Genomic DNA, 24,210 nt, shown 5'->3' on the forward strand with positions numbered 1-24,210 from the left:
AGCTCTTCAGCAGTTCAACATAGGAGACATAGCTTTCATTTCTCTGCTTTTATTGTAATTCACACAATTTACAAAAATCTAAAAACAACAACAAGAAAATATTAAACTGCTGCGCCCTCTGTTGAAATACTATGTTAGTTAAACACGTAGTCAAACAATGAGCTTACAAAACAGCTAAACCGTCACTGACAAGAAACTTAACCTGCTAAGGATCTTGCTGTCCATAGAGACACTTGTAGTACAAATATAAAGATGTAAAATAAATAGCAATAATCTGAGGAAATATATCTCTGAGGAATTTTCCAGCATTCTATTTCTGACACATTATACTTTATAACCTACAGGTGTCCAGCACTAGTAAAAAATAAACTTTAACTGTAACAGGTCAACCCTGCATGTCTCCATTTCCTTGCTCATTCAATGAACTGCATCTTCCTATGTTCCATTTTTAACATTTGTGTATTTTGTTTATTGCGGAGATGTGTTGTGTGCCATGATGCAGCAACATATATTTTTGATGCCATCACTGTCGGTTGTAGACCACCTCATCAGCAGTTCAGAATGGAGTTGGTCCTCATGATGCGAATGACCTTCCTTGAGGTGTAACTGTACTCGTACTGCATGTGTTCATGGAAGAAATACAAGAATCCTGAAAGAAAACAAAGTCGGATATCATTTAGGAAAAGCAGTGTAGTGGTAGTGCTGGTAAAAAAATTATACTTTTGCATGCTTTAACTATATTGAAAATGTGATAATTGAGGCTTCATAACACCATAGTGATAAGCAGCTGCGTCAAACTCGTCATCCATCCCAGGAAAATCTTCCTCAATGGATCGTGGGTAACCGCTGTCCATGGTGCCTGCTGCTTCATCATAGCTGTAGGTGACGAAATAAATGTAAAAAAAGTGTTGATGAAATACAGAATTACATGTGGCAAGAATGACAGAAGAATTGTGCTGTGCAGATTTAAATACTTTAAAATTTACTACAACTTGGACATGTGATACTCATCACTGCATACCTCCAATAGTCCTCATCAGTAAAGAGCAGAGTTTTCCCGGTGTCTCCAATGTGCACAGCTGCATCTATTTTTCTTATTTTCTTGGGAAGACCAAGTTTGTGTATGTACTTTGGATAACCATTCACAAGGTTATATCCATTCAAAGCCCACATCTGGATCCCTGTTGAAACATAGAGTTACTTATTGTATCTATTATCTAATTAAAAAAAATATAATAGCAATAAATAAGTATCTATAACCCACCACTAAATATGATGACAAGATCCTTCTCTGGATTCTCGTATGCTGCGTCCACCTTGTTGGGGATGGTGGGCCACGTGGACTTGATTAGTGTTTGCTCAGGCTCCGGCATCTGAGGATGAAGACGCCAGTAGAATCTGCAACAGAGTGTGTCGTTTTGAAAAAAATATAGCAATAAATTGAGCGACAATATGCAAATCTTAATGTAGAGTAATTGTTTGGGTCACGGAGTAATCAACTCTTTTTTTACACACATGCTAGTGGTTATAGGTTATAAGTCTATTAGTCCATGATGATCTAGAGTGTATGTACTGTATTAGCATCTCCTACTGTACCTGTCTTTGAAGATGATGGTTTCCCCTCTGAGCTCGGTAACAGCATCAAAACTTAACATGGGGTCACATTTGTTTGGTGCATCAGGCTTTGGCTTCACTTTTCTTGGGTTTGGGTTTGGGCCTGTGATCGAACATCTGGCATCAACGCATAGTTCACATATTTCCGTGCAAAAATAAGTCTAATGCTATAACAAGCACGCTATCAATTATGATTCGACTTGAATTTAATTTGTTCAGTTTAGAATCAGTTTTGAATCCAAACACAGATCATGTATTTCCCCACCGTAGAGAGCTTGAATGCCTTCAATGTCATCCTCAGCCAGTGGGTAGCCTGTAGTGTATGAGTAGATGGGGTACATCAGGGCGCCGGCATCTGACGAGTGGGACATACCGAGGGCGTGGCCCAACTCATGGGCCGCCACTACAAACAGGTTGTAAGCTGAAAAGAAGAGATACTTAGCATTAGTCATTATAGGATACAGTTTAGGGGCTTATTTTGTACATTTGTGCATAACTCTTACCTGATGAATCTTTTGTCCAATTTTCATCCTCATCAAAGTGAGTGTCTCCTCCGAGACCTTGGCCGGGTGGGTAGGCATGAGCCAGCAATCCATTAGGCCCATCAAAAGGGTTGTAATCTCCATGCTCTACAGAATAGAGACAATTTTTAAACATGTTGGGCAGAATGTGCACTAATATAATGTCTATTCTTTAGAACATTCAACTAGCAAGTGCAGTGTAGAAAAATCTTGTATTTTTGTATTCAGAGGATATACAGTATGTCAGACTGACCTTTTGCTCCAAAACTGATCATAATGTCAGCAATGCCTTTGTGCAGCTTCTTAAAGATCAGAGGGGTGACATCAGACCAAACGTTCAGCGCATTGCGGATGGCTCTGTCTACATCAGACTTCTTCAGATCTGGTGTATAATTCACTATCCTGGAACATCATGGGATAGACAACAATGAAAATTTGTGAATACTGGTATTCACTCTCTGAATAGTTAAAAAATATCTGAGTCATATCATTTTAGTGCATACCTGAATGTGACATTGTTGTTTTGCCATTTGAGGTGACGAGGGAAGTGATTGTACTCCCCGATGTCAGGGACGCCACATCTGGCCTGCTTCATCACCTTCAAAGTGTTGTCGTCCAGATTCCCAGTCACCTTCAGAGGCGGAAGAGGTGGAAAGAAAATATGTATTGCCAAATTACTGTAGAATTTATCATTTTAAAACTGTTTAAGGTACATTTTGTTATTACCACATGGATTTCTTTGGAAATTATTAGTGTTTTTTAGTTTATTTTAATAATATTTAGGCTATTCAAGACTTACATTGTAAAACTGTGACCTGTATTTATACAATATAGTTTAATGTGTATGCTGTTTTGAATGCTGTCCCCTCTGTCTTGCACGATGAGCTCAACAAGGCGAGTCCCTAACAAAGGTTGTTGTAATGGCAATAAAGGTAACTCACCTCAACCCAATACAACTTTTTTCCCACAAAAAATAACATTTTTATTGTAAACCAAAATATTATCTACCTATTGCACAAGAGCAGCACCATCAAAACCAACCAACCAACCAACCAATGAAGTTCAGGGAAAATATCACTCCTCAAGCAAATATCACATTAAAAGATCTTAAACACACATGAAGGTGGACCACCAATAATATGCTAATTTCATTTTTGAATCATTATTTTCTTAACTACGAATAAAACCTACCCAAATTAAGACATCAAATGCTGATCATTTACAGTACCAACAAGATCAATAACTAGCCTACTTTCCAGATCTTGTCACCTTGAGTTTGAAGAAGCTCTGCATCGCCTTGATCTTGGTCTGAAAGTCACCCGATGATCTCTGTCTCCCTTGGAGACCAGTTGGAAGCCCATAGAACCGACGGAGGTACTTCTGTTTGTTAAAAGAGAACACATGCCAAATATCATTCATAATGGTATGAACAAATAGGCACGGATTACTCCCCTCAAGACTGTGTGGAGTCTTTTTTTCTTTGATTATGACAAAAAAAGCCACTTGAAGACAGAATACAAGACCAAATTAGAGAGCTCAGATCTTACCTCTGCTAAAAGCTGGTTGTCTTTGTCCCCAGACGCCAGAGGCAGAGCAAAGGAGTGAGCGACCAGCGCCAGCAGCAGCAAAGCTATCATTGTTGTTGTCTCTGTGTTGTCCAAAACAGTCATTGGGGTCAAGAAGCTCTGAAGGGTATTTATAGTGTTTTGGGTCCACTGTTTTTTCAAAGGGTCCCTAGTGATTCATGTAAAAGCACCTAGCCACTGACTTCCTCCTTTGATAGGAATGTGCTTGTATCTGTAAAACTGCAGTCACTGTGGTTTGAGAGTACTCCTTTGAACCCACCTAAAAGGCTTTCATAAAGCATTTCCCAAATTGCAGTGACTTAAGACGTTTGCCAATAGATCCTCTGAAAATGTCGATGAGGCAAAAATTATGCATTTTTAATTATTTCTAAAAACAAGCATAACATGGCCTTAGATTTCAAAGGGATAACCCTTTTTTGGCAAATATACTCTGAGACTTTCCCTTAATAGGGATGTCATATCAGTAGTTCATTCCTTTACGTTTTAAATACATAAATAAGTAAATGTCCTACTATGAAAAAGTAGGGAATTTGGGGAATTCTTTCATGCTGCTGCTGGTCTCATGATAGTCATTCTGTGTCTTGTTATTTTAGGTAAAGAAGTTTTAGAATATGTGACTAACACGTAAAAATAAAGAAATAGATGATGAAAGCATGACAAATATATATATATATATATATATATATATATATATATATATATATATATATATATATATATATATATATATATATATATATATATAAATTGCATGTTCTGCATGTGTTTGTCTGGTAATAATTGACACGAGCTCTAGGTGTTTTCCCATGTTGCCCTTTAGTGATTCACAGTCACCAGGATTAAGCAGAGCATGAATTACAAAGAATGAATGAATACGTAAATGATCCTAGTTTTCTCATTCATGAAGAACTGGAGTCTGCAATAGGTTTGATCACAGCATAGAAACCTTAGTGATCTACAACAAACACAATGTAATATAAAATCCGGAATAATTGCTTGTTACAACACACAAAGAAATAGAAGCACAAAGTACAAAATTCAAGATAAGAAAGCTATTTGATCAAAAATAGAACGTTTCAATTTTCGATATTTTTAGCCATGCTAGTGGCTCTAGGGATGGCAATGTCCACCAATTTGGTCCAGACTGAAATATCTCAACTATCAGATCAATATTGTGCAGACGTTCATGGTGCCCAGAGGATGAATCCTAATGACTTTGGTGAACCCCTAACTTTTCATTTGGCGCCATCATCATGTCGAAAATTGTCATTTATGACAAGATACCTGCAAAACTAATTTCCATCAGCCTCAGCGCTATTTTGTGTCTAGTGCTAAGTAGCAAATGTTAGCATGCTAACATGCTCAGCTAAGATGGCGAACATGGTGAACATAATGTTAGTATGTGAGCGTGTTAGCATGCAGCAAGCATTTAGCTCAAAGCAGTGCTGTGCCTAAGTACAGCTGTCATGGCTGTAGATTTAGAATGGTAACACTGGGGAGGGTAGAAGACGGCTCATTATAGGCAGATTGAGATAGAGAGATGAATTATAGCATTCTGAATTGATTGTATAGAAAACAACAATGCTTCTCACACAGTCTTTTTTTTTTTTTTTTTAGAATATTACAATAATTCAGTTCATGAAAAGTTTAAGTCATTCTTCTGTTTGGCATTGCAGTAGCGATGATGTTCAAACAAACAATACCTGCAGGTCTCTGGAGTCAAGGCAGGTAAATACATGTTGCCTATTACTATGTCTACTACATCAGTGTCTGTGTGAGACAAGAAAGGTAATTATTTGCCCCTGCCACAACAGTGGAATTCCTTAACTTTAACAGAAAAGGCTGGTAATGACCACTAGAATTGTACATTTTGAACGTTTATATTCTCCTAAATAAAATCGGCATTGTTTACTGTGTGATCAATTCATATTTGGATACAAAAGCGCTCTTTTGTAGAGTTAACTTAAATTGCTGCACTGACAACAATAAGGAGACGTCAAACAGAAGAATGTGACTGCATGTGTTACAATTGTAGTAATTATCAACATATTTTTGGAAAATGTCTGGTAATGACAATGCTTTGCTAAGTATGAGACTGTACGTCAAGTGTTGCAGTCAAGGTAGGTATGAAGCTGCTGCCGTGCCAGAGAAAACCCAAACCCACTGCATTAAGAAGTACAGATTACAAACAGGTGGTGGCATGGCGATTGGTCATTGGTGAAATGCTCATCTGCATCCAATTAGTGATATCATGTGTAAAGCGTAACAAACATTGTGTCCAAACACTTCCGCATCCTGTGGAGACATATATTTTTGGAGTAACATCATTGCTGAGAAGGTGGTTAACAGAGTGCTCCTGACTCATGCCAGGGGAAGTTAGCAGCTAGGGGGATTTTTGCTGTTATTTTAAAACTCACCGACAAACACGCACACAAAAATATGGAAACATATATTCACTACTGTGTTGTGGACCACTGTCTGTATTTAAAAGAGAAATATGGTGTTGTATGACCTATATTGTAATGGCTTGTCTGAAGACTCACACCTGTGAGCCACAAAAAACACACTCTATGGTGCACTGAATTATGTTCCTGTTACCGAAATCCGAAAATTATTTCCGAAAATTATAATTTACCACTTACAGGCAAAATAAATCTCAATTTTAAATTTTTGGAACCATATTGCCTGATGGTGGCGCCAGAGGAAACGCCATGTTGTTTATCCTCTATATAACAAGTGGAATTACTGTAATGCACTTTATGTGGGGGTAAGTGGGTCCTCCATCGCCCGTCTACAGATGGTACAGAATGCTGCTGCACGTCTTTTAACTGGCACACGTAAACATGAGCACATTTCTCCCATCTTAGCCTCACTCCACTGGTTGCCTATTCAATTTAGGATCCATTTTAAAATTCTTTTATTTGCTTTTAAAGCCCTGAATGGTCTTGCCCCGCCCTACCTCTCAGAGCTTCTACGCCCTTATATCCCCACTCGCTCTCTCAGGTCAGAAGATCAGCTGCTCCTGAGTGTGCCTAAAACTAACCGGAAGCTCAGAGGAGACCGTGCCTTTGCTGTGGCGGCTCCTAAATTATGGAGTGATCTGCCTCTGCATGTTAAACAGGCCTCTTCTTTGTCTGTTTTTAAATCCCGTCTTAAAACCCATCTCTTCTCTGTGGCCTTTGACACCTAGTAAGATGTTGACTTGTTGTACATCTTTTAATTATTTAGATTGATTGTTTTTCATTGCGCAGCTATTATTTTGTATCCATGTTATATTGTTATGTATTTATGATGTATGTATTTATGATGTCTTATTTATTCTTCTGTACAGCACTTGATGATGATTGGATTGGATTGGACTCTCCTGCTTTTAGCTACACATCTATCAACCTCCACATTCTTCAACTTATACCTGGAATTAGTGGGATGGACTAGCCCTCTGCTTTTGTAACTGAGCAGGGGCGGCCCTCCTCATGTCTGTGAAATCAACCTTTTAAATGTCAGTGTTGTTCTACTTAGTCATAATATTTTGGCATGGAAGATGCAAAAGGATTGTGGCCTACAGGGATGACGTGAGGTGTAATGAAATCAACCACTTCCCTGCTGTGTTAGAGGAAAGCTGATGCATGTTCTCCAATGAACAAACCTAACCTAACCCTAACCCTTTTTTCAGTAGGGTATTCACCCAATGCTGCTTCAAATGCAGTTAAAAATACATAATAACACTACTAATAATTTTGTATTTCAGGCTTGATGTGTTAGAAAATATGAGAGAAAATCATTTTATATAACAGTTTTTACAGCATGTCCTTGCTGAATGTTTGTTTTGTGCCTGTAGCTACTTCAAATGACTTTTTACAATAAAAGTCCTACAGGAGAAGCACTTTAAGGATGTGTATGTGTATTTTTAGTTTTTTCTTTTGACAATTTAAATTTTGTGAACCAGTTCAATGAGGTTACTTGAACGAGTAACACATTCAATTGATTCAGAGGTAGGCTTTAATACTAGGCCTTTTTCCCTGGCAAAAAAGCAGCAGTAGCCTATACTAAAACATTGAACTGTTTTATGGTCAGAAAGTTTGGACATAACTATAAAGGCTGCCTCCTTTGTAAGAATTGTATGCGTTTCTCCTGTTTGCCTTTAATTTAGAATGTTAACTTGAAGACTCTGTACAATGTTGCACAATGTTTCCTGTAATAATAATAATAATAATAATAATAATAATAATAATAATAATATAGTAATAATTTATACTTTATTAATTAAATTACAATGTTATTTTATTAAAATACATTTTTGAGGCTTTTCCCTTTAGACAGGAAAGTGGGGAGAGAGAGAGAGTGAGAGAGAGAGAGAGAGAGAGAGAGAGAGAGATGGGGGATGACACGCAGCAAAGGGCCGCAGGTCGGATCCGAACAAAGGACACACTCTTACTGGGTGAGCTAGAGGTCGCGCCACAATGTTTTCGCTCTGTTGTTAGAATACACATTACACACAGGTATGAAATACACACATGCTCATTACCTATTCATGCACTAATGAAGAGATGTCAGAATGAGGGGGCTGCAGCTGTCAATGGACAGGCGCCCCGAGCAGTTGGGGGTTCGGTGCCTTGCTCAAGAGCACCTTGGCAGAGCCTACTGCCATCCCCAAATGAGGCAGAATATGCATTATAGACCTTTAAAAATATTTAAAGTTTATTATACAGACATGAATGTATCACACAATTACATAACCACGATAGCATTATTGCTAGCAAAAGTATGGAACATTTTGGCAAATTAATGCAACATAATATAATGACAGAGCATGGTCAGTGAGCCACAATATGAATCAGCTACAGCTTACAGTAAAGAGAGGATTTCGATTACGCAGATGATGATGCGAAGATGTATCACAAATGATACAGTACACTATTGAAACTGTAATTTTATCTTTGCACATTGCAAGTCCGCAAAACACAGTAAACTAGACTAAATTAAAATGCTGAGCAACTGCAATTGCAGAGCAGCTGCAAAGATTCAAACCACAGTGACTGCTGTGGTGTAAGTTCAGGCCCACTCAGCGATATTTAGAAACTACATGTGCTGAATACCACAGGAGGGCAGCAGAGACTGTTTTGGAGTGGGAGCTGGTCCCATGCCACCTCTTATCATGCCCCACAACATTATGCTGAAATGCAAAATTTAAATAAATACAGCACAAATAATTTGATGTCAGCTTTGCTCCATCATCAAAAGAGCCTGTACAAACATTTTTGATTTGCTATCTAGTCTTATTTTTTGCTTTGGGACCGAATTGTATTGCTGGTTAGCATTTAGTTGTTTGCTTTGCCACAGATTGTGCAATGACCTCATGTACACTAACATGTCGGCCTCCAGCTACAGATTGTAAAAGCTCTTAGAGGAGCCAAACATTAGCTTGTAGTCATTACCGAGTGTGTTCTTATGTTACTATTTTATTGCTGAGTGTATTGCTACATCAAACATGTTTTTAAAGCCACTATGAATAGAAAATGTATGTGATTATAGATTCTTTTAATCGATTCTTATATGTTCTTTTTTTTGCAGAAAAATAATCCCAGTTGAAATTAGTGTAATCTAGGTATTGCTTTCACCCATTAATCTCAGTTTGGATGTGTAGGGAGGATGCACTGTGCTTTGTACATTGTACTGTGACACAATGACTTTTTTTAAACTACCACTATGGGGAGCCAAATTCAGATATTTTCAAAGTATACACATAGTGGCTTTAAAGGCACAATCCTTTGTTTCAGTTTTGTTTCACATTATGGCACAAAATGCTTTTTTAAAACAAATGACAAACATGAACTCAATAAATATTAATATGAATCTATTAAGATGCATCTGTACTGCATTAAGTGCTTTGACAGGAAATCCCCCAGACCCCAATACATTGGTATTTAAACAAAAACAAATTAAAACTATGATATGAAGTCATTAGGAACATACTGAATGACAGTCATGATTATTTAGAATGTTAGAATAAAGCACCTGTGAGATCTGACAAAAAGTAGCCTACAGTATACCTCTGGGGTTTAGTCCTTTATGTACTATGATGATATACAATGTCTTTAATACTGCATAAAGTAGTAGCTACTTATTATTACAGACCAAAACAGATGCTTTCCAAGACAAATATTAAACATCTCAGCTTCTGTGTAACATCTCTGGCCCCTTGTCAGTGTGAAAGGGAATGTTTGGGGCAAAACAGAGATGTTTCGACTGCTTTAATTACCACAGCAGTCTCCCCCAGCTTGTAACCTTGCAGCTCCAAACTACACTCTCAGTCATCACTCCAGCTTAAAATGACTTCATTACCTCGCCTGTACTCAGACCATAAAACCAAAGCGACACAAATTCTTTAAGTCTTTTTGCGAAAGAGCGTGGTGTACTCTGGAAAAGTCATGTTGCCCTGCAGAGGAATGCTGTTGTTCCCATAAAGCTCCACAATGACCAATCAACCATAATTGTACCCTGAATGTACCACGGCACCACCCTTGCCAGTCTATAGGCGGCCTGGCTGGCGGCCATTTTCTTTTTTTCCGAAGGCCTTACATCCACCCCTGCAATTTCAGCTCCCCTTCAGCGGACTCTCTCATTGAAAGGTTACATGTATTTGCTGCTAAAACGGGTGAAGAATGCACTTTGATGGGGCTATTTCGGGAGTTCTTGCAGAATGTGTGGGACTGAGTAGTGCCACCCAGCTCATTGTGTTGCATCAGTCGGGTCTGGAGGGAGTTTAGTTGAGGTTGTCCTACAGGAGATCCACTGAGGAAATACTTTACTCAATATCAGAGCTTCTTTGATTTTGATGGTGGAAATATCAACATGTTTATGCCAAACATACTCATAGTTAAAGCAATGACTGCAGAAAAAAAATCCTTGTCTGTGCTGTGTGTTGCCTCATCACTTGTTTGGGATTGATTGGTATCTGTGAGTCAGCACACTGCACTCTAAAACTCCCAATGTATGTTTTGTGTCTCTAACTTATTCACATCACTTGAATTACTATCGAAACAATTTTACCCTGAATTTGCATCAGATTTGAATAAGATGTTGAAATTGAAACCAAACGTTGAATACGTTAGCCATTTAGATCATGATTGGAGCAAACATCTCACGTGACCACAACTGTTCAAATGTCATTTCTTTCTTTTCTCGTTTTGCTGTCCTTGGCTTTCTGCAAACCCCTCCCTAATTCCATGGTACTGTCTGAGGCCTCCCTTGGATTTGCAAGTGGTATGAGTCACAATAACCATTTAAAAGGCTTTCTCATTAACCAGAACTTCATTCTCCATGTTTTTAAACTAGGCCACTAAAATCCAGGTAGTCTTAAGTTTGTTAAATGCATGTCATGCTGCTTTCATGCTGTATCTTAGTCTTACTTATGCCTGGTCCGTGTCTTACGGCGCCCACACTTATGCCAGAGAGAGAGAGTTCTCCTTCTACAGAACCACAGGTTGACTTGAAGCTCGCCACAGTAAGTGCATAATTGCATGAGCTGCATGATATTAGACTGGATGGGACTTATTATCTTGTACAATGCCAAAAACATGCCAATTTGAAGGTATTTCTTTTGAAGGAAGGAAATTGCAAGGATCCATTCTCACCTGTGTGTTGGATGTTGAGATCATGTTTTTTATTTCTTTTGTTTTTGTGTGGGTGGGGAGCAGAGGTAAGTAACTGCACTGCCCTCAGAGTTCTTGTAGCGGTTTGTCTTACATCCTCTTTTTTTCTCTCTCCCTAATTTCCTTTCATAAATGTATTCTTGTCTTTCTGTGGAAAGAATTGTTGGGAAAGACATTCTGCATGGAAATTAGTTACCAATGTTGCTTGCAAAGTCTTTATTCAGTTTTGAATGATTTTAATTGTATTTATTCGTAGTTGTAATTGTAATTATAGATGGTCTAATTGACATTTGATGCTGTAAATCTGATGAACCAAGGGTGCAGATTTATATCTTTATGTATAAGTTATAAACAATGTGATGGATGCAGCCAAGCATGACAATAATGTGTAATCCACTATAATGCATGCTGCAAAAAAAAAAAAGAAGAAAAATCCACAAAGGTAACACACCTTTCCACCCTGGCAATAATTAAGTTGTACAGGATCAGTTAATTCCCTGGCTCTTCACTGCAACATAATATCTGATTTGGGCATTGAATCTTTTTATAGGAATACCTCCAGCGGTACTACAACCTGCAAAACGACCCTATGGCGCGCATAAGGCGGAGCGGCCCCTCCTTTACCTCCAAGGTGAAAGATATGCAGATATTCTTTGGGCTCAATGCAACAGGCGTGCTGGACTCAGTCACCCTGGAGGTGATGAGGAGCCCTCGATGTGGCGTGCCAGATGTGGAAGAGTACAGCCACATCCAGGGGACACGATGGAACAAGAATGTCATCACCTACAGGTATCTAAGTGGTCTTTAATGATGTTTAATGATCAGGATGCTACCAATCTTTTTTACTTTTAAAGTGGAGTAGATTTGCAGTCTGAAAGATACATCTGTAGATGAAAGATATAGGCATGTCGGACCCTGACTGAACTTGTCAAAAATATAACAGTCTGATTGTCCCTAAAAATGTAAACCTCGCCAATACGTGGGGAACATTTTAATGCAGCAGGCAATAAAACCTTTGGCAGCAATAGAGAACTGTCCCAAATCATTGTGGTTAACACATTTTTGGGTTTGGGAGTCCTGCCTCTGAGAGTTATTGTGGGCTCGTACAAGTGCCAAGTTCACTATATATGCTTGAACTTACGTATGTAACACTGTCTGGTACGTCCTAATCCATTTCTTTGCTATTTCTGTTTGGGTCAGGCCTGCTGGATTACATACAGAATAGATGCAAATATAAAGAGAAACTAAGACAGGCAGCTATCGTCAAACGCTGTATAACCACATTTTGAGTACATGTCATCTATGAACTTAGCTATTATTCTTTAAAAAGTATCACAAGTTGGGATAACATTGCTATCAATAATTTTTAATCATATTAATAAGACGTGTTTTTAGGGGACACTGTCTTTATCCTCATGTTCATCATGTTGCAGCATTGGCAGGTACACCAGAGATTTGCCTCGCAACACTGTGGACTCTCTGGTTGAGTCAGCATTCAGCGTTTGGGCCAGAGCCAGCAGTCTGACGTTTGTCAGGTCACACACCCGCAACGCTGACATCATGGTGGAGTTTGTGACCAACGGTGGGTTGGTCTTTTTGCTTCACACAAGCATAAGCAATAAGCAAGGCAGCGTAATCATGCACTGACTGCTGAATTTAACAGACTCATCTAGACGATGTGAACAGAGGCCTGTAATTTTCTTTTGGCATGCAATAAAATTGTGTTCTCTATGGTTTCTATTTCATGTTTGGCCTGGATTACATTATGAAGAACATGGTGACTTTTATCCATTTGATGGACCCAGAGGCACACTGGCTCATGCTTTCGGTCCAGGGCTGGGCATTGGAGGGGACACGCACTTTGATGACGATGAATACTGGACAGCAGGAAGGACAGGTGCAGAACTGAAATCACACTGGCACTTCACAATGATGCTGAAAGGGATTTAATAGAAAGCCAACAAATCAAATATTATCATTTGGATGCATATTCTTTGTGTTATTGCAGGTTTCAATCTGTTTGTTGTAGCTGCACATGAATTTGGCCATGCTTTGGGCCTAAAGCACTCCAGAAACCGAGAGTCACTGATGTACCCAACCTACAAATCCTCCAGTTCAGCCAACCTGTTATCCATAGAAGATGTAGCAAACATCAACGCACTTTACAGTAAACAATTTCTATTTACTTAAAATACAGAATTTATTGTAATGGAAGTACAGTAACATTGTTGGAATATAGTTAAATTGTAGTGTTTCTTTGTTATTATTGAAGTGGAACCTGATCTTTAAGTGTGTGCTTATGTGTGTTAGGTCCAGTCAGGGGTCCTAATTTCTTTTCGAGGTTCAGCTGGAGCTCTCAGAACAACCCCTGGCTGTCAGGGTCGCTGTTCCCTCTGCTCATGCAGAACAAATGTGCTTCAGACCTGACCTTTGACGCTGTGTCCACACTTGGGGATGCCACCTTTTTTTTTAAAGAAAGGTATGTTGATGATTTTTCTTTCTTTTATTCTTTAATTTAAAACACTTATTCATATTAAGATATATTTCCTCTTCAGAAAAAGCTAAAAAGTCAAAGGTCATCGTTTGTATGTCTAAATGAGTCTCATATAGTAGATTTTAGGATCTGATGGTTGAACATGTAAAAGTGTTATCATTTACCATTCAATGCAAACTGAATGTAATATTCTTCTTGCGATGTAATGGTATTGATACATCTATAAGATTTTGCATGATGGATATGTAATTTCTTTTCATTTCATCATAATCATGAATGTTTTGACCTAACCGACAATGTTTTTCCCACAAGATACCTCTGGATTAAACATAATGAGCAATATGACATCAAAGAAGGTCCCATAACCAACTTTATGCCCAAGATTGAGACCAGCATTGATGCGGCCTTCTGGGTGCCTCGCAGATCCACTGCTTACATCATTCATGGTAATTGTATTAATTCAGTGCTGCAAACTGCAACATAATGCTCCTTGGTGCCTGCCTCCTTATAATTAAATCTAATCCCAATTTCTATACACAATCCAACTATTAATCATCCCAGAACTCTACATTCACAAACATTCAACATTCATAATAGATTAAAATATGTTACCATTTTGACAATCACTAAATTAGTGAAAGCCCTCTGACATAAAAAAGAAAAGAAAAAGAAAAACACAGATTTTTCTCCCTTTGTTTCAACAGAATCCATGTTCTGGACAGTGAAAGGCTCTGTTGTGAGGGGCAAGCCTCGACTTCTCAGCCACTTTGGATTTCCAGCCTTGGTTCAGGACGTTGATGCGGCAGTGCACATAGTGAAAACAGGACGCACCCTTTTCTTTACGCATGACACTTACTGGAGGTAAAGCGACAAATGAACAACATGAATCCAATAACTGGATCAATCATGGCAATTATAGACTTTTGACTCAAATTGGAGTCAGCCATGATAGCAATTGCACTTACTTAAAGGTCATTCATTTTCTTACCCACAGAACTTTTTACTTTGCTTATTTTGATCGTTTGAGCTTATTTGAACAGTTTAAGTCGTGCACTGCAGTTAGAACAATACTAATGTTTTGCTCTGTAGATTTTAGTTTTCGTCATGAGGACAGAAAATTTGACTCCAATATCATGCATTAGCAAAAGCCACATAAGAAATTCATGTATGCGTGCACTTCAGATTGAATTAAATACAATTATGTGTACTTTTTTTACCCTAAATATAATACTTAATACTTATAATACTAAAAAATTTCATATATTTAATGAAAGTGTAGTGGCATAATCGAGACAAATCACAAAGCACCGGTAGTTAGGGACATTAAAAACGTTGACTCTGACAGAAAGATTCCGTTTGTCATTTGGACCTCACACAGAGAGCAAAGGGCTCAATTTGGACTTTGATGATGTAACCATACCAGTAGCAGTCATGGACAAATGTTTGTCTCAGGTTTGAAAGGGAAACAGATGACCATGAGTCATGACTTCTGACAAACACTGTTTATATCGTGTCTGTTTCAGTTTCAATGAAAACCGAAGGGTTATGGATTTTGGTTACCCAAAGTACATCAGCGAGGACTTTCCTGGAGTCAACACACCAATAAATGCAGCTGTTCATAAAGAGGGTAAGCCAGTGTAATTATTATTACCCACTGAACTGTATGTTTGAAATGTTCAGTCAAATCTAAAAGTGTTCCGCAACAAGCCTAATATACACATGAACAGTATCAGTGTTGTAATATAACAAAGTACAAATACTTCACTACTGTACTTAAGTAGAATTTTCACGTATCTGTACTTTACTTCGTTATTTATATTTCCGGAATCTTTAACTTTTACTCCACTACATTTCCTAAATAAAATGTATACTTTTACTCCACTACATTTCCCTAAGCATCTTAGTTACTCGTTACTACAAAATAAAATCAGAAGAAACTTGTTACACTGGAAAAAAACACTGGTTTGGTGAATCATTGCTCCTAAATTGCCAAGATAATGCACGCTCCATTCCAGTTGGTGACCTAATGCTTGTTTGTTGCCAAGCGGCAAAAAAACAACAACATAGGCCAAAACTAAAGAAGAATAGGAGGAAGTATAATGACTGATATTGTCATGGACGCACCTGGTGCAGGCTCTGTCGCCATGGTAACAGACGATGACCACCCCGACGATAGTGGTGATGAACACCTTTGGCCATAAAGTTCATAATCAAAGTTTTTTTTACTTTTACTTCTAATACTTAAGTATTTAATATCAGAAAATTACTTTTGATACTTAAAGCTATAGTGCGTAGTTTCTGTCGCCCCCATGAAGAATTCTAAGTAATGACAACAAAATGGGGGCGGGGACGTCCACCAGCTTAGCTTTGACGTGATTGCGCCCACACCCTTCCCACGCAGAGTTGCGCTTAGTGCAGGAGACGGAGAGGACACAGGGTTTAAAAACATGGTGGACTCTTCAGAAGAGGTTATTATCTTCACTTTTGATGTACTGCGGAAGGGTGGAACACACAAAATCTTCGGCGCCAGTTGTTCAAAACGGATAATACTGATCGGATTTTGGTTATCGGATTGGATCAAATCTTTAAAATGGGTTGTTGAAAAGGGAAAGAAGGAATCTGAAATCAGATTAGATCACGGAATCCAATCCTAGTTTTAATCTGGATCAAACCTTCAGCTTGTGTTGTTCAAAACTTGTCAGTAGTATTTGGATAACTTTGATCCAAAAAAAAAAGGATTATCCTGATCCCAACAGGGGGTAGGATTTCAAGGTGGATTCCAGGAAGAAAATTTAGTAAAACTTTAAAATTGGTCAAATAATACATTTGTATCATTTAGTGTATACTTTTATTTATATTTTGCACTTGACTTGTGTAACCATTGTAACAGTGATAAAGTAGACATAGGCTACCAATTAAGCTATTCAGTATAGTAAAGTAAAAATAAAATAAAAATAAAAATGATCTTGTCCCCATGTCTAAACGAGAAACTGAAAGAGCAGAAGCACAGATACTCCTGGCAGAGGAACAAATCAAGCTGACCAAACTGCAGCAAACCAAAGCCAAACTTCAGATCTGCCTCCTAAAAGCAGGGCTTGAAAATGCTGGTCTCTCCTCCTCAGATGAAGAAGAACCCTGAACATTCTTTATTTTGTTAACTATTGGACATTTAGCCTTTTGTTTTGTTTTTAAGACATTTTCAAAATATCCACAATGTATTTATGTATATTTGTTTTTATTTGTTGTGGTTCAGATGAGGGGTCATAAAAGAAATTATGAATGGAAGTGGATGTTTATGTTATTTTTGTGTTTTGTCTCAAAATAAGAAACACTTACAGTGACCCCATGTTGGCTCTTCTACCTGTTCTTTACATAGCTGGTAGCCCACATTGTGATATGTTGTCCCATTTAGAGCACTGGTAATCTGGATTTGGTAATCTTGGAAACTGTGTATCTGGATCAGGGTGATCCAGTCCAATGTTGCTTTGAAAAAACGGCATAAAAGTAAGACGGATTACCTGATCCTGAATAGCAAAATATGGGATTTCCAAATCCAGATCATTTTGATCCAGGTTAAATGTTTAGAACAACTGGCCCCTGAACATAGCCATACTGAGAAGTACAGAGAGAGTTTTGTGGAGCTGATTGATGTCTTAATTAGCTTTGTAGCAACTCATTTGGCAATGGCTTGAATGTAACGGACGTTTATTAATATCAAAAAGTTACGCACTAAAGCTTTCAGTACAGTAAATATCAGATAATTTAAGACTTTTACTCAAGTAATATTCTAAAAGGAGACTTTAACTTCTACCAAAGTCATTTTCTGGTAAAAAATACTCAAGTATTGCTTTCAAGTACTTTTTACAAGACTGAACAGTATAGGCAAACAGGGTGATGCTCTGAAAGAAAAGTGTATAGAGTTAGGAGGTAGTATACTTCTGTCTGTAGTTTCAGGCAGCTTTTGCAATGTGTATTGTTATTAGTAGCATAGGAATGCTAATTTACATGAAACATCAGCTGAGTGTAGTGACATTTTTATGGAGCATGTGGTTCCCCTCTATGATTTAAACCGTATACTTTGCCCACTTTACTACTTTAAATTCCGTGATTTGATATACTGCCCTTTCAGTTGTGAGCAAAAGTGGATATTTAAGTTCACAAAGCTCATCATCATCATCATCAACAAAAAACAGCAAAAACATTGCAGGCAACACAGCATATTAGAGGTTAAATATGTGAATCACTGTGTTTGCATCTTTAACATCTGTTTTTTTTCTCATCTCAGGTTTCATCTACTTCTTTATCGGACCACAAGTCTACAAATACGACTACACCCAGAAACATGTTGTCGGAGTTGAGAAAGCTAATTCCTGGCTTGGATGTTGAAATGCTGTAAATCCATGAACATGTAGCAAGGAAATTATCTGAAAACCTTGATTAAATTAAAACAACGAGTAAAAGAAAAACACTGTGCTTCTTCAATTTTGAGTAAATTTTTTATTATTGATTCATTTTTTTCAAAATAAAATAATCACAGTTCAAACCTGATAATACATGTGTGTTTTTCTTTTTATCTGTATCTCACAGTAAAACGCTCCCAGCATCAGGTTTTATGGTTTGTTTAGTGTAAAAATCTTTTTTTATCAAATCTGCACGTCACTGTGGTGGAGACTGATATACAGATATGATGAATGTAATTTAGGTTTGCCTCACTAATGCCTGCAGGTTTTGACATGACTGAGTACAATCTACAGAATTCACAAATTACACTCTCGGCTTCTGGTTTCTGTACGACAAAACACACCGTACACACGTCTTTCCCTTATAACAGATAGAAAGCTCAGACATTATATAGACGTCTCATTGGAAGATTTTAACCACAAAGATCTCCAGAAAATTGCGTCCGGTAGACCCAGCTGTAACTATGTGCTTTTGTGAAATGTGATTGCCCAACATCCCAGAGAATACTCCCATATCTCCATTTTTATGCAGATGACATTGTTATTTATTGTTGTGCAGCTACCATTAAGAAGGCGTATGAATGCTTGCAAACTGCTTTCGACAGAGTGCAAGCACAGCTTTATCAATTAAAGCTTGTGCTTAATGCTGAGAAGACCAAGTAATGGTCTTTTCAAACTCAAGGAAAAAAGAGTTAGACCTGAATATTGTTACTGATCAGGGTAAAAAAATTGAGGTAGTTTCATCTTATAAATATTTAGGATTTTTAATTGATGATCACCTTTCTGTTAAGCTTCATATACAGAACCTAGTAAAAAAGTTGAAACTGAAGCTAGGTTTTTTCTTTAGGAACAAATCTCAGAGAAAGGCTAGTCAATGCCACATTTCTCTCTATTATTGATTATGGTGATCCGTTCTACATGTTGTACTGTGTCTTCAGATGTTGGATGCTGTGTATCATGGAGCTTTAAGGTTCATTTCAAATTGCAGACCCCTCACTCATCACTGTACACTTTACTCCACAGTGAACTTGCCCTCTCTGTCAAATCGCCGGCTTACTCACCTTTATATGTTCATATACAAAGGCATTTTAGGCAGGCTCCCATGTTACATATCTGAATTTCTTTCTGTTACACAGAGTACTTATGGTTTACGGTCCCAGAACACTATCTCATTGAATGTACCTCAAGCCCGGACAGAGTTGTTTAAAAAGGCTTTCATGTTTGCTGCACCTTCTACTTGGAATGACCTACAAAAAAGACTCAAACTACAGTGTCTAAATTAAATGATTTTAAAGGTTATGTTAAAACCATAGAACATTAGTCCATCCACACGTGCAAATGTTTTAACTAATGGCACTTTTATTTTACTTTTAATTGAAATGCACTTGAGTTGTCTTTGCCTCTTTTGTGTTTGTTTTGTGATTGTAAATTGTTTTTACATGTAATTAACTTGTTCTGCTATCTTGGCCAGGCCTATATTAAAAAAGAGATTGTATATCTCTATGAGACTAAATAGATAAAATATGAGGCATACTTCTGGCTCTAAATTGCAGGTTTTGCTCATCCCTTCTTTATCTCAAAATCCCATATCTCCCTCTTTGCAAATGATATACTGTTAGTAAGGTAAATGAGGGATAATCCTTACTTTTACCAGGATTCACCTCGTCTGTGTCCTTCATGAAATGAACTACCAAATTGAAAACATAACATTGCTGAGAAATTTGCTCTGATGGCAACACAATTTAGAGTTTTTTTGTCTTCATATGTGCATCTGAAAAAAAGCCACCTTTAACCTCTCATCAAACATAGACTACAGTCAATATTGTAGAGTAAATATAAAACACCATTTGCTGATATATCATCATACAAACTGAGATCTAAGCCTCCAGACCTGAAATCTTCTTATCAACAGGGCTACCTCAAGAGGTTTTACAACCTGAACCCAAGAGGCGGAGAGTCGGGGAGAAGGATCCGGTTTGCGTCAACCATGGAGGAGAAGATCAGAGAAATGCAAAACTTCTTTGGTCTGAGAGATATAGGTCGCCTGGACCCTACTACCCTGGATGTCATGAGGGAGCCCAGGTGTGGAAAACTTCAGCTTTTACCCCGAAAAGCCTAAATGGAAGAACCACACCATCACATACATCTGAGATTTTTTGTTTTTACTGATTACTGTAATATTGTACAAGGGGCATTTTCTTGTAGATTGTTTTATTTTTATGACATGTTACGGGAGCTACAGCTGTGGAACTTGTCGCTCCCACTGTCTCATGTGTGTGTGTCCTTCTTTGGCACTGCAGGATTGCCAAATACACTGCTGGCATGAAGACAGAGGATGTGGCAAAGTCCTGTTGTTCAGCCCTGAGGATGTGGAGTGATGCAGCACCACTGAGGTTCATCAAAGTCAACCATGGCAAAGCTGAAATAGTCTTCTCCCTCTCCCGCAGAAGTACATCTGAAAATCACTTCTGAAGAATAATTATGTTGGTTAAGCACTCGAAACAGAGTTACCAATTATGGTTAATAATAATGCCACAAAAGAAATAGAAACACAGGTTATTGCATGTTTAAGTCCTGTTTAATTCATTGTAGTGTATTTTCTGTTGCAGCTCATGGAGATTTCTTTCCCTTTGATGGACACCGGGCTGTGCTGGCTAATGCGTTCCAGCCAGGAGAGGGGATGGGAGGAGACGTGCACTTTGATGGAGGATAAAACATGGACGGCAGGGAGTCAAAAACTCTTGTCTAGTTTACTGCACTGTGCGCATGTGACAAAAATACAATCAGAGGGTAAATCATTAAGATGGGATGACACGGTTTAAGAGGTGCATGAAAGCATCTCATCAAAAGAAAACAATGAGCTGACAGAAAAAAAGACAATTAAACTGCTTCACAGATATTTCATGAGTGGAGTTAAATTGATCATGTCATCTCCTCCCACTGTGTTATCAGGGGGGCCATTATTTACTCCCTCCCCCTCTGGAACAGGGGCTTGTCTTAACACTTACTGGAATGCACAAGGGGACACTGCTTATTCTTATTCAGCTTATATCAGAACAATACGCACCTCAGGCTGGCAAGGCTGCCTTCATAAGAGGAGAGTGGATGGGGAAAAGGCATTTTAAACATTTCAACAAGATGACTCTTGCTAATTTTTGTATAGTGCTGCTTGGCTTTTTAGCCCTGTGTCATGCAGCACCTACAATTGCTCCAACACTTTCACCAGAGGACAATGACCTGGTGTAGTAATGCAGGATATATTCTGCAAAAGTATTTGCATAATTTTGCATGATTCTGTTTCGCTTATTTGCTTTCGTGCTGAGAGTTAGATGAGAAGATTGTTACCACTATCTCATGTTTGTCCATTACACGGTAGGAAGCTTTTGCCAGGGGATGGTTTAGGTTATGTTAGGTTAGCTTTCCTTTGCTTCGCTAAGCTTAGCTTAAAGACTGTAAGCAGGGGGAAATGGCTAGCCTGGCTCTGTCCAAGTCATAAGGGAGTTATGTGGTAGACTATTTCTTAGTAGAGTGTTCGATGGAGTGTTTTAGTGTATTTTAGATCAACTTAGAACAACTTTACAGTTTTAGTTCACTCTCACCGCGAATAACTGAGTTTCCAGCTCTGATGAACTAAGCTATGTCCAGCACCAAACAAGACAAACAGACAAAAAAACAGACACAGTTAGCGTTTGGCTATTTACAAACTGGAGCATTTAGCAGCTAAAGAGCCAGACATTTTTCTCAGGAGTTGGTGAAGACAAAAACAGAGCTAAAAGAAGAGTAAATAATGGACTTGTATTCATCAGGTGCCAAGAAACACGACTCCAAGTAAATGCTAATATTACTCTGTATCTGCTATAGGAAACTAACTAACTTACACGTTATGAATACTTGCATATGAACTGAATCTTTCCACCCACAGGATATCTATATTTCTCAGATGGCCCCAGACAGAGTGAATACTATCTGCCATACAAGAGAGTGATGCGTATACTGCTCAACTATGGCTGGCTCAACTGTTACTGAGAGCTCACAGACACAGCAACTCAAGTGTCTATATCCAAGATGTGACTGCAGTTAGCTTCATGCTGTCATCATTTGTGGAATCAGCAGCCTGCCACTTTCTCACCCGACAATGTAACTACTGTTTGGCTGTTGACGTATAGAAAATAACAGGATTAAAGGTCAGTGAGTGATTATCATTCAATCAATTATGTAAATCATCTTTGACCTGCTTTAAAATGTTTCTGTTTAATTTTCTGTCTGGAAATTGCAAAGGAATGTACTGATGGTGAATGTATTTTTTTAAAATAAGGGATGAAAAGTTGTGCTCTGAACACATCCCAGGCTTGCAAATAAATAGCTCCCTGTAAGTTCACTGTCCCCTTTGGCCAGAACAGGACCCAACTTGTATTCATATTTGGATACACTTGGGCAATTAGCAAACAATTTAGGCCATTATTTATTTTTGATCATGTCTAAACTGGTATGTTGTGAAATACTCCTGTCTTTTGCATGGATGCTGCAATTTTAGAATTAGGACCACAGGCCTTGTTTATTGCAAATGTAGCCACATGAGAGGAGAGCCAATATAAGAGAGCTGAGTCATTACTGTTTTCATGAACACAGATAAATTAAGGATTTTTTAGTCTTAGGATCCTGGTTGAGGCACAAAACAAAGGATCACAAAGGAAGTGATCATATGCAGAATCAGCAAGAATAGGGAAGCTTTAAAGGGGTTGGTTCACCAAAATACAAACAAAAAATACAAATACAAATACAAAATATATTTTCTGCCTTACCTCTTATGGCAGGTGTCTTCAACGTTTTTTTAAGCCAAGGACCCTCAACTTAAAGAGAGACCCATCAGGGACCCCCTACTACATACACAATATTGTGTAAATACATATTAAACTGGGCCTACAATAACATGTAGGGCAGCTTAAAGCCTTTACACAGAACTTTGTTTTACATAGAATACTAGCCTAATAATTGTTGGCATGATTTTATAAATCATGTTTTAATGTTAAAACATACATGTGGCACAGTGAATCCTTAGGCTTAACTGTGGATGGCCTTAGTGGCTACCTTACTATAGGCCAGTATGCCTATCATCAGTGGGGACTTATATAATATGTTAGATTCATGTTAAGACTTGTTGAAAAAAACTCTGAGGACCCCCTAGGGGCTCCAGACCCCCTAGTGAATGGACTTTTATGTCATCTCCACAGCCCTATAGCAACATCTATTTCCAGACACAATGTGTCATCATGCTCCAGATAAGAACCATTTGGGCAATCACCTCAGAAAGCAGTTCCACTGAAAACTGTTAAGAGGTAGGTCAGTGGATTATAACATTGGTTCTGGAAAATAAAAAAAATGTATGTAATTTAATTTTACAATTCTGTGAGCACAACATGGTAAATTACATCTCCATTGTACGGGGGAGGAGGCATCGATCTCAGAACCATATATCAAAACCTTAGCAGATAAAATCCACATATCTACATGGCTATATTTACCACAGGTGGTAAGTGAATTTTTTTCTGTAATTTGGGTTAACCATACAGCATACATTTTTGGTGGTCTTAATACGAAAAGAAGGATATGAAGTAACTGTTTAAATCAATTTTAATAATTTAATAATTTATTATTTATTAATAATATTTAATAATTCTACTGTAATTTTGTTTGGAAATGTTGATTTCTCAGTACACAACAAATGAGCTCAGTTTATAGATTCACAGATTCTATATGTAAAGTGTCTGAGATAACTTCTGTTGACTCAACAAAATTGAATTGAAAGTTTGTCCTCATTTCTGACAGTCACCCATTAATTTGAACTTTTAAACTGTTTAGTCCATGGTTTTAGGTGTGTGGCAT

General features: G+C 38.0%; 2 protein-coding genes across 2 annotated transcripts; one reads left to right on the forward strand and one right to left on the reverse strand.

Annotated features, from left to right (window-relative positions):
- Positions 1 to 33: 33 nt before the first annotated feature.
- Positions 34 to 3,820, reverse strand: mmp13b (matrix metallopeptidase 13b). The gene is made up of 11 exons (XM_039825479.1): positions 3,683 to 3,820; positions 3,405 to 3,515; positions 2,639 to 2,766; positions 2,389 to 2,537; positions 2,118 to 2,243; positions 1,880 to 2,035; positions 1,597 to 1,717; positions 1,265 to 1,398; positions 1,022 to 1,181; positions 773 to 876; positions 34 to 649 (listed from the first exon to the last, which is right to left on the reverse strand). The coding sequence occupies exons 1-11, from the start codon at positions 3,803 to 3,805 to the stop codon at positions 549 to 551; spliced, it is 1,413 nt and encodes a 470-aa protein (XP_039681413.1). The 5' UTR covers positions 3,806 to 3,820; the 3' UTR covers positions 34 to 548.
- A 7,246-nt stretch (positions 3,821 to 11,066) lies between these two features.
- LOC120573094 (matrix metalloproteinase-20-like) lies at positions 11,067 to 18,373 on the forward strand. The gene is made up of 10 exons (XM_039822545.1): positions 11,067 to 11,225; positions 11,924 to 12,162; positions 12,807 to 12,955; positions 13,145 to 13,270; positions 13,382 to 13,540; positions 13,684 to 13,852; positions 14,180 to 14,313; positions 14,572 to 14,728; positions 15,391 to 15,494; positions 18,153 to 18,373. The coding sequence occupies exons 1-10, from the start codon at positions 11,091 to 11,093 to the stop codon at positions 18,251 to 18,253; spliced, it is 1,473 nt and encodes a 490-aa protein (XP_039678479.1). The 5' UTR covers positions 11,067 to 11,090; the 3' UTR covers positions 18,254 to 18,373.
- The last annotated feature ends 5,837 nt before the right edge of the window (positions 18,374 to 24,210 follow it).

This window comes from Perca fluviatilis, chromosome 2 (assembly GCF_010015445.1).
Source record: "Perca fluviatilis chromosome 2, GENO_Pfluv_1.0, whole genome shotgun sequence".
In the NCBI taxonomy this organism is placed as follows: domain Eukaryota; kingdom Metazoa; phylum Chordata; class Actinopteri; order Perciformes; family Percidae; genus Perca; species Perca fluviatilis.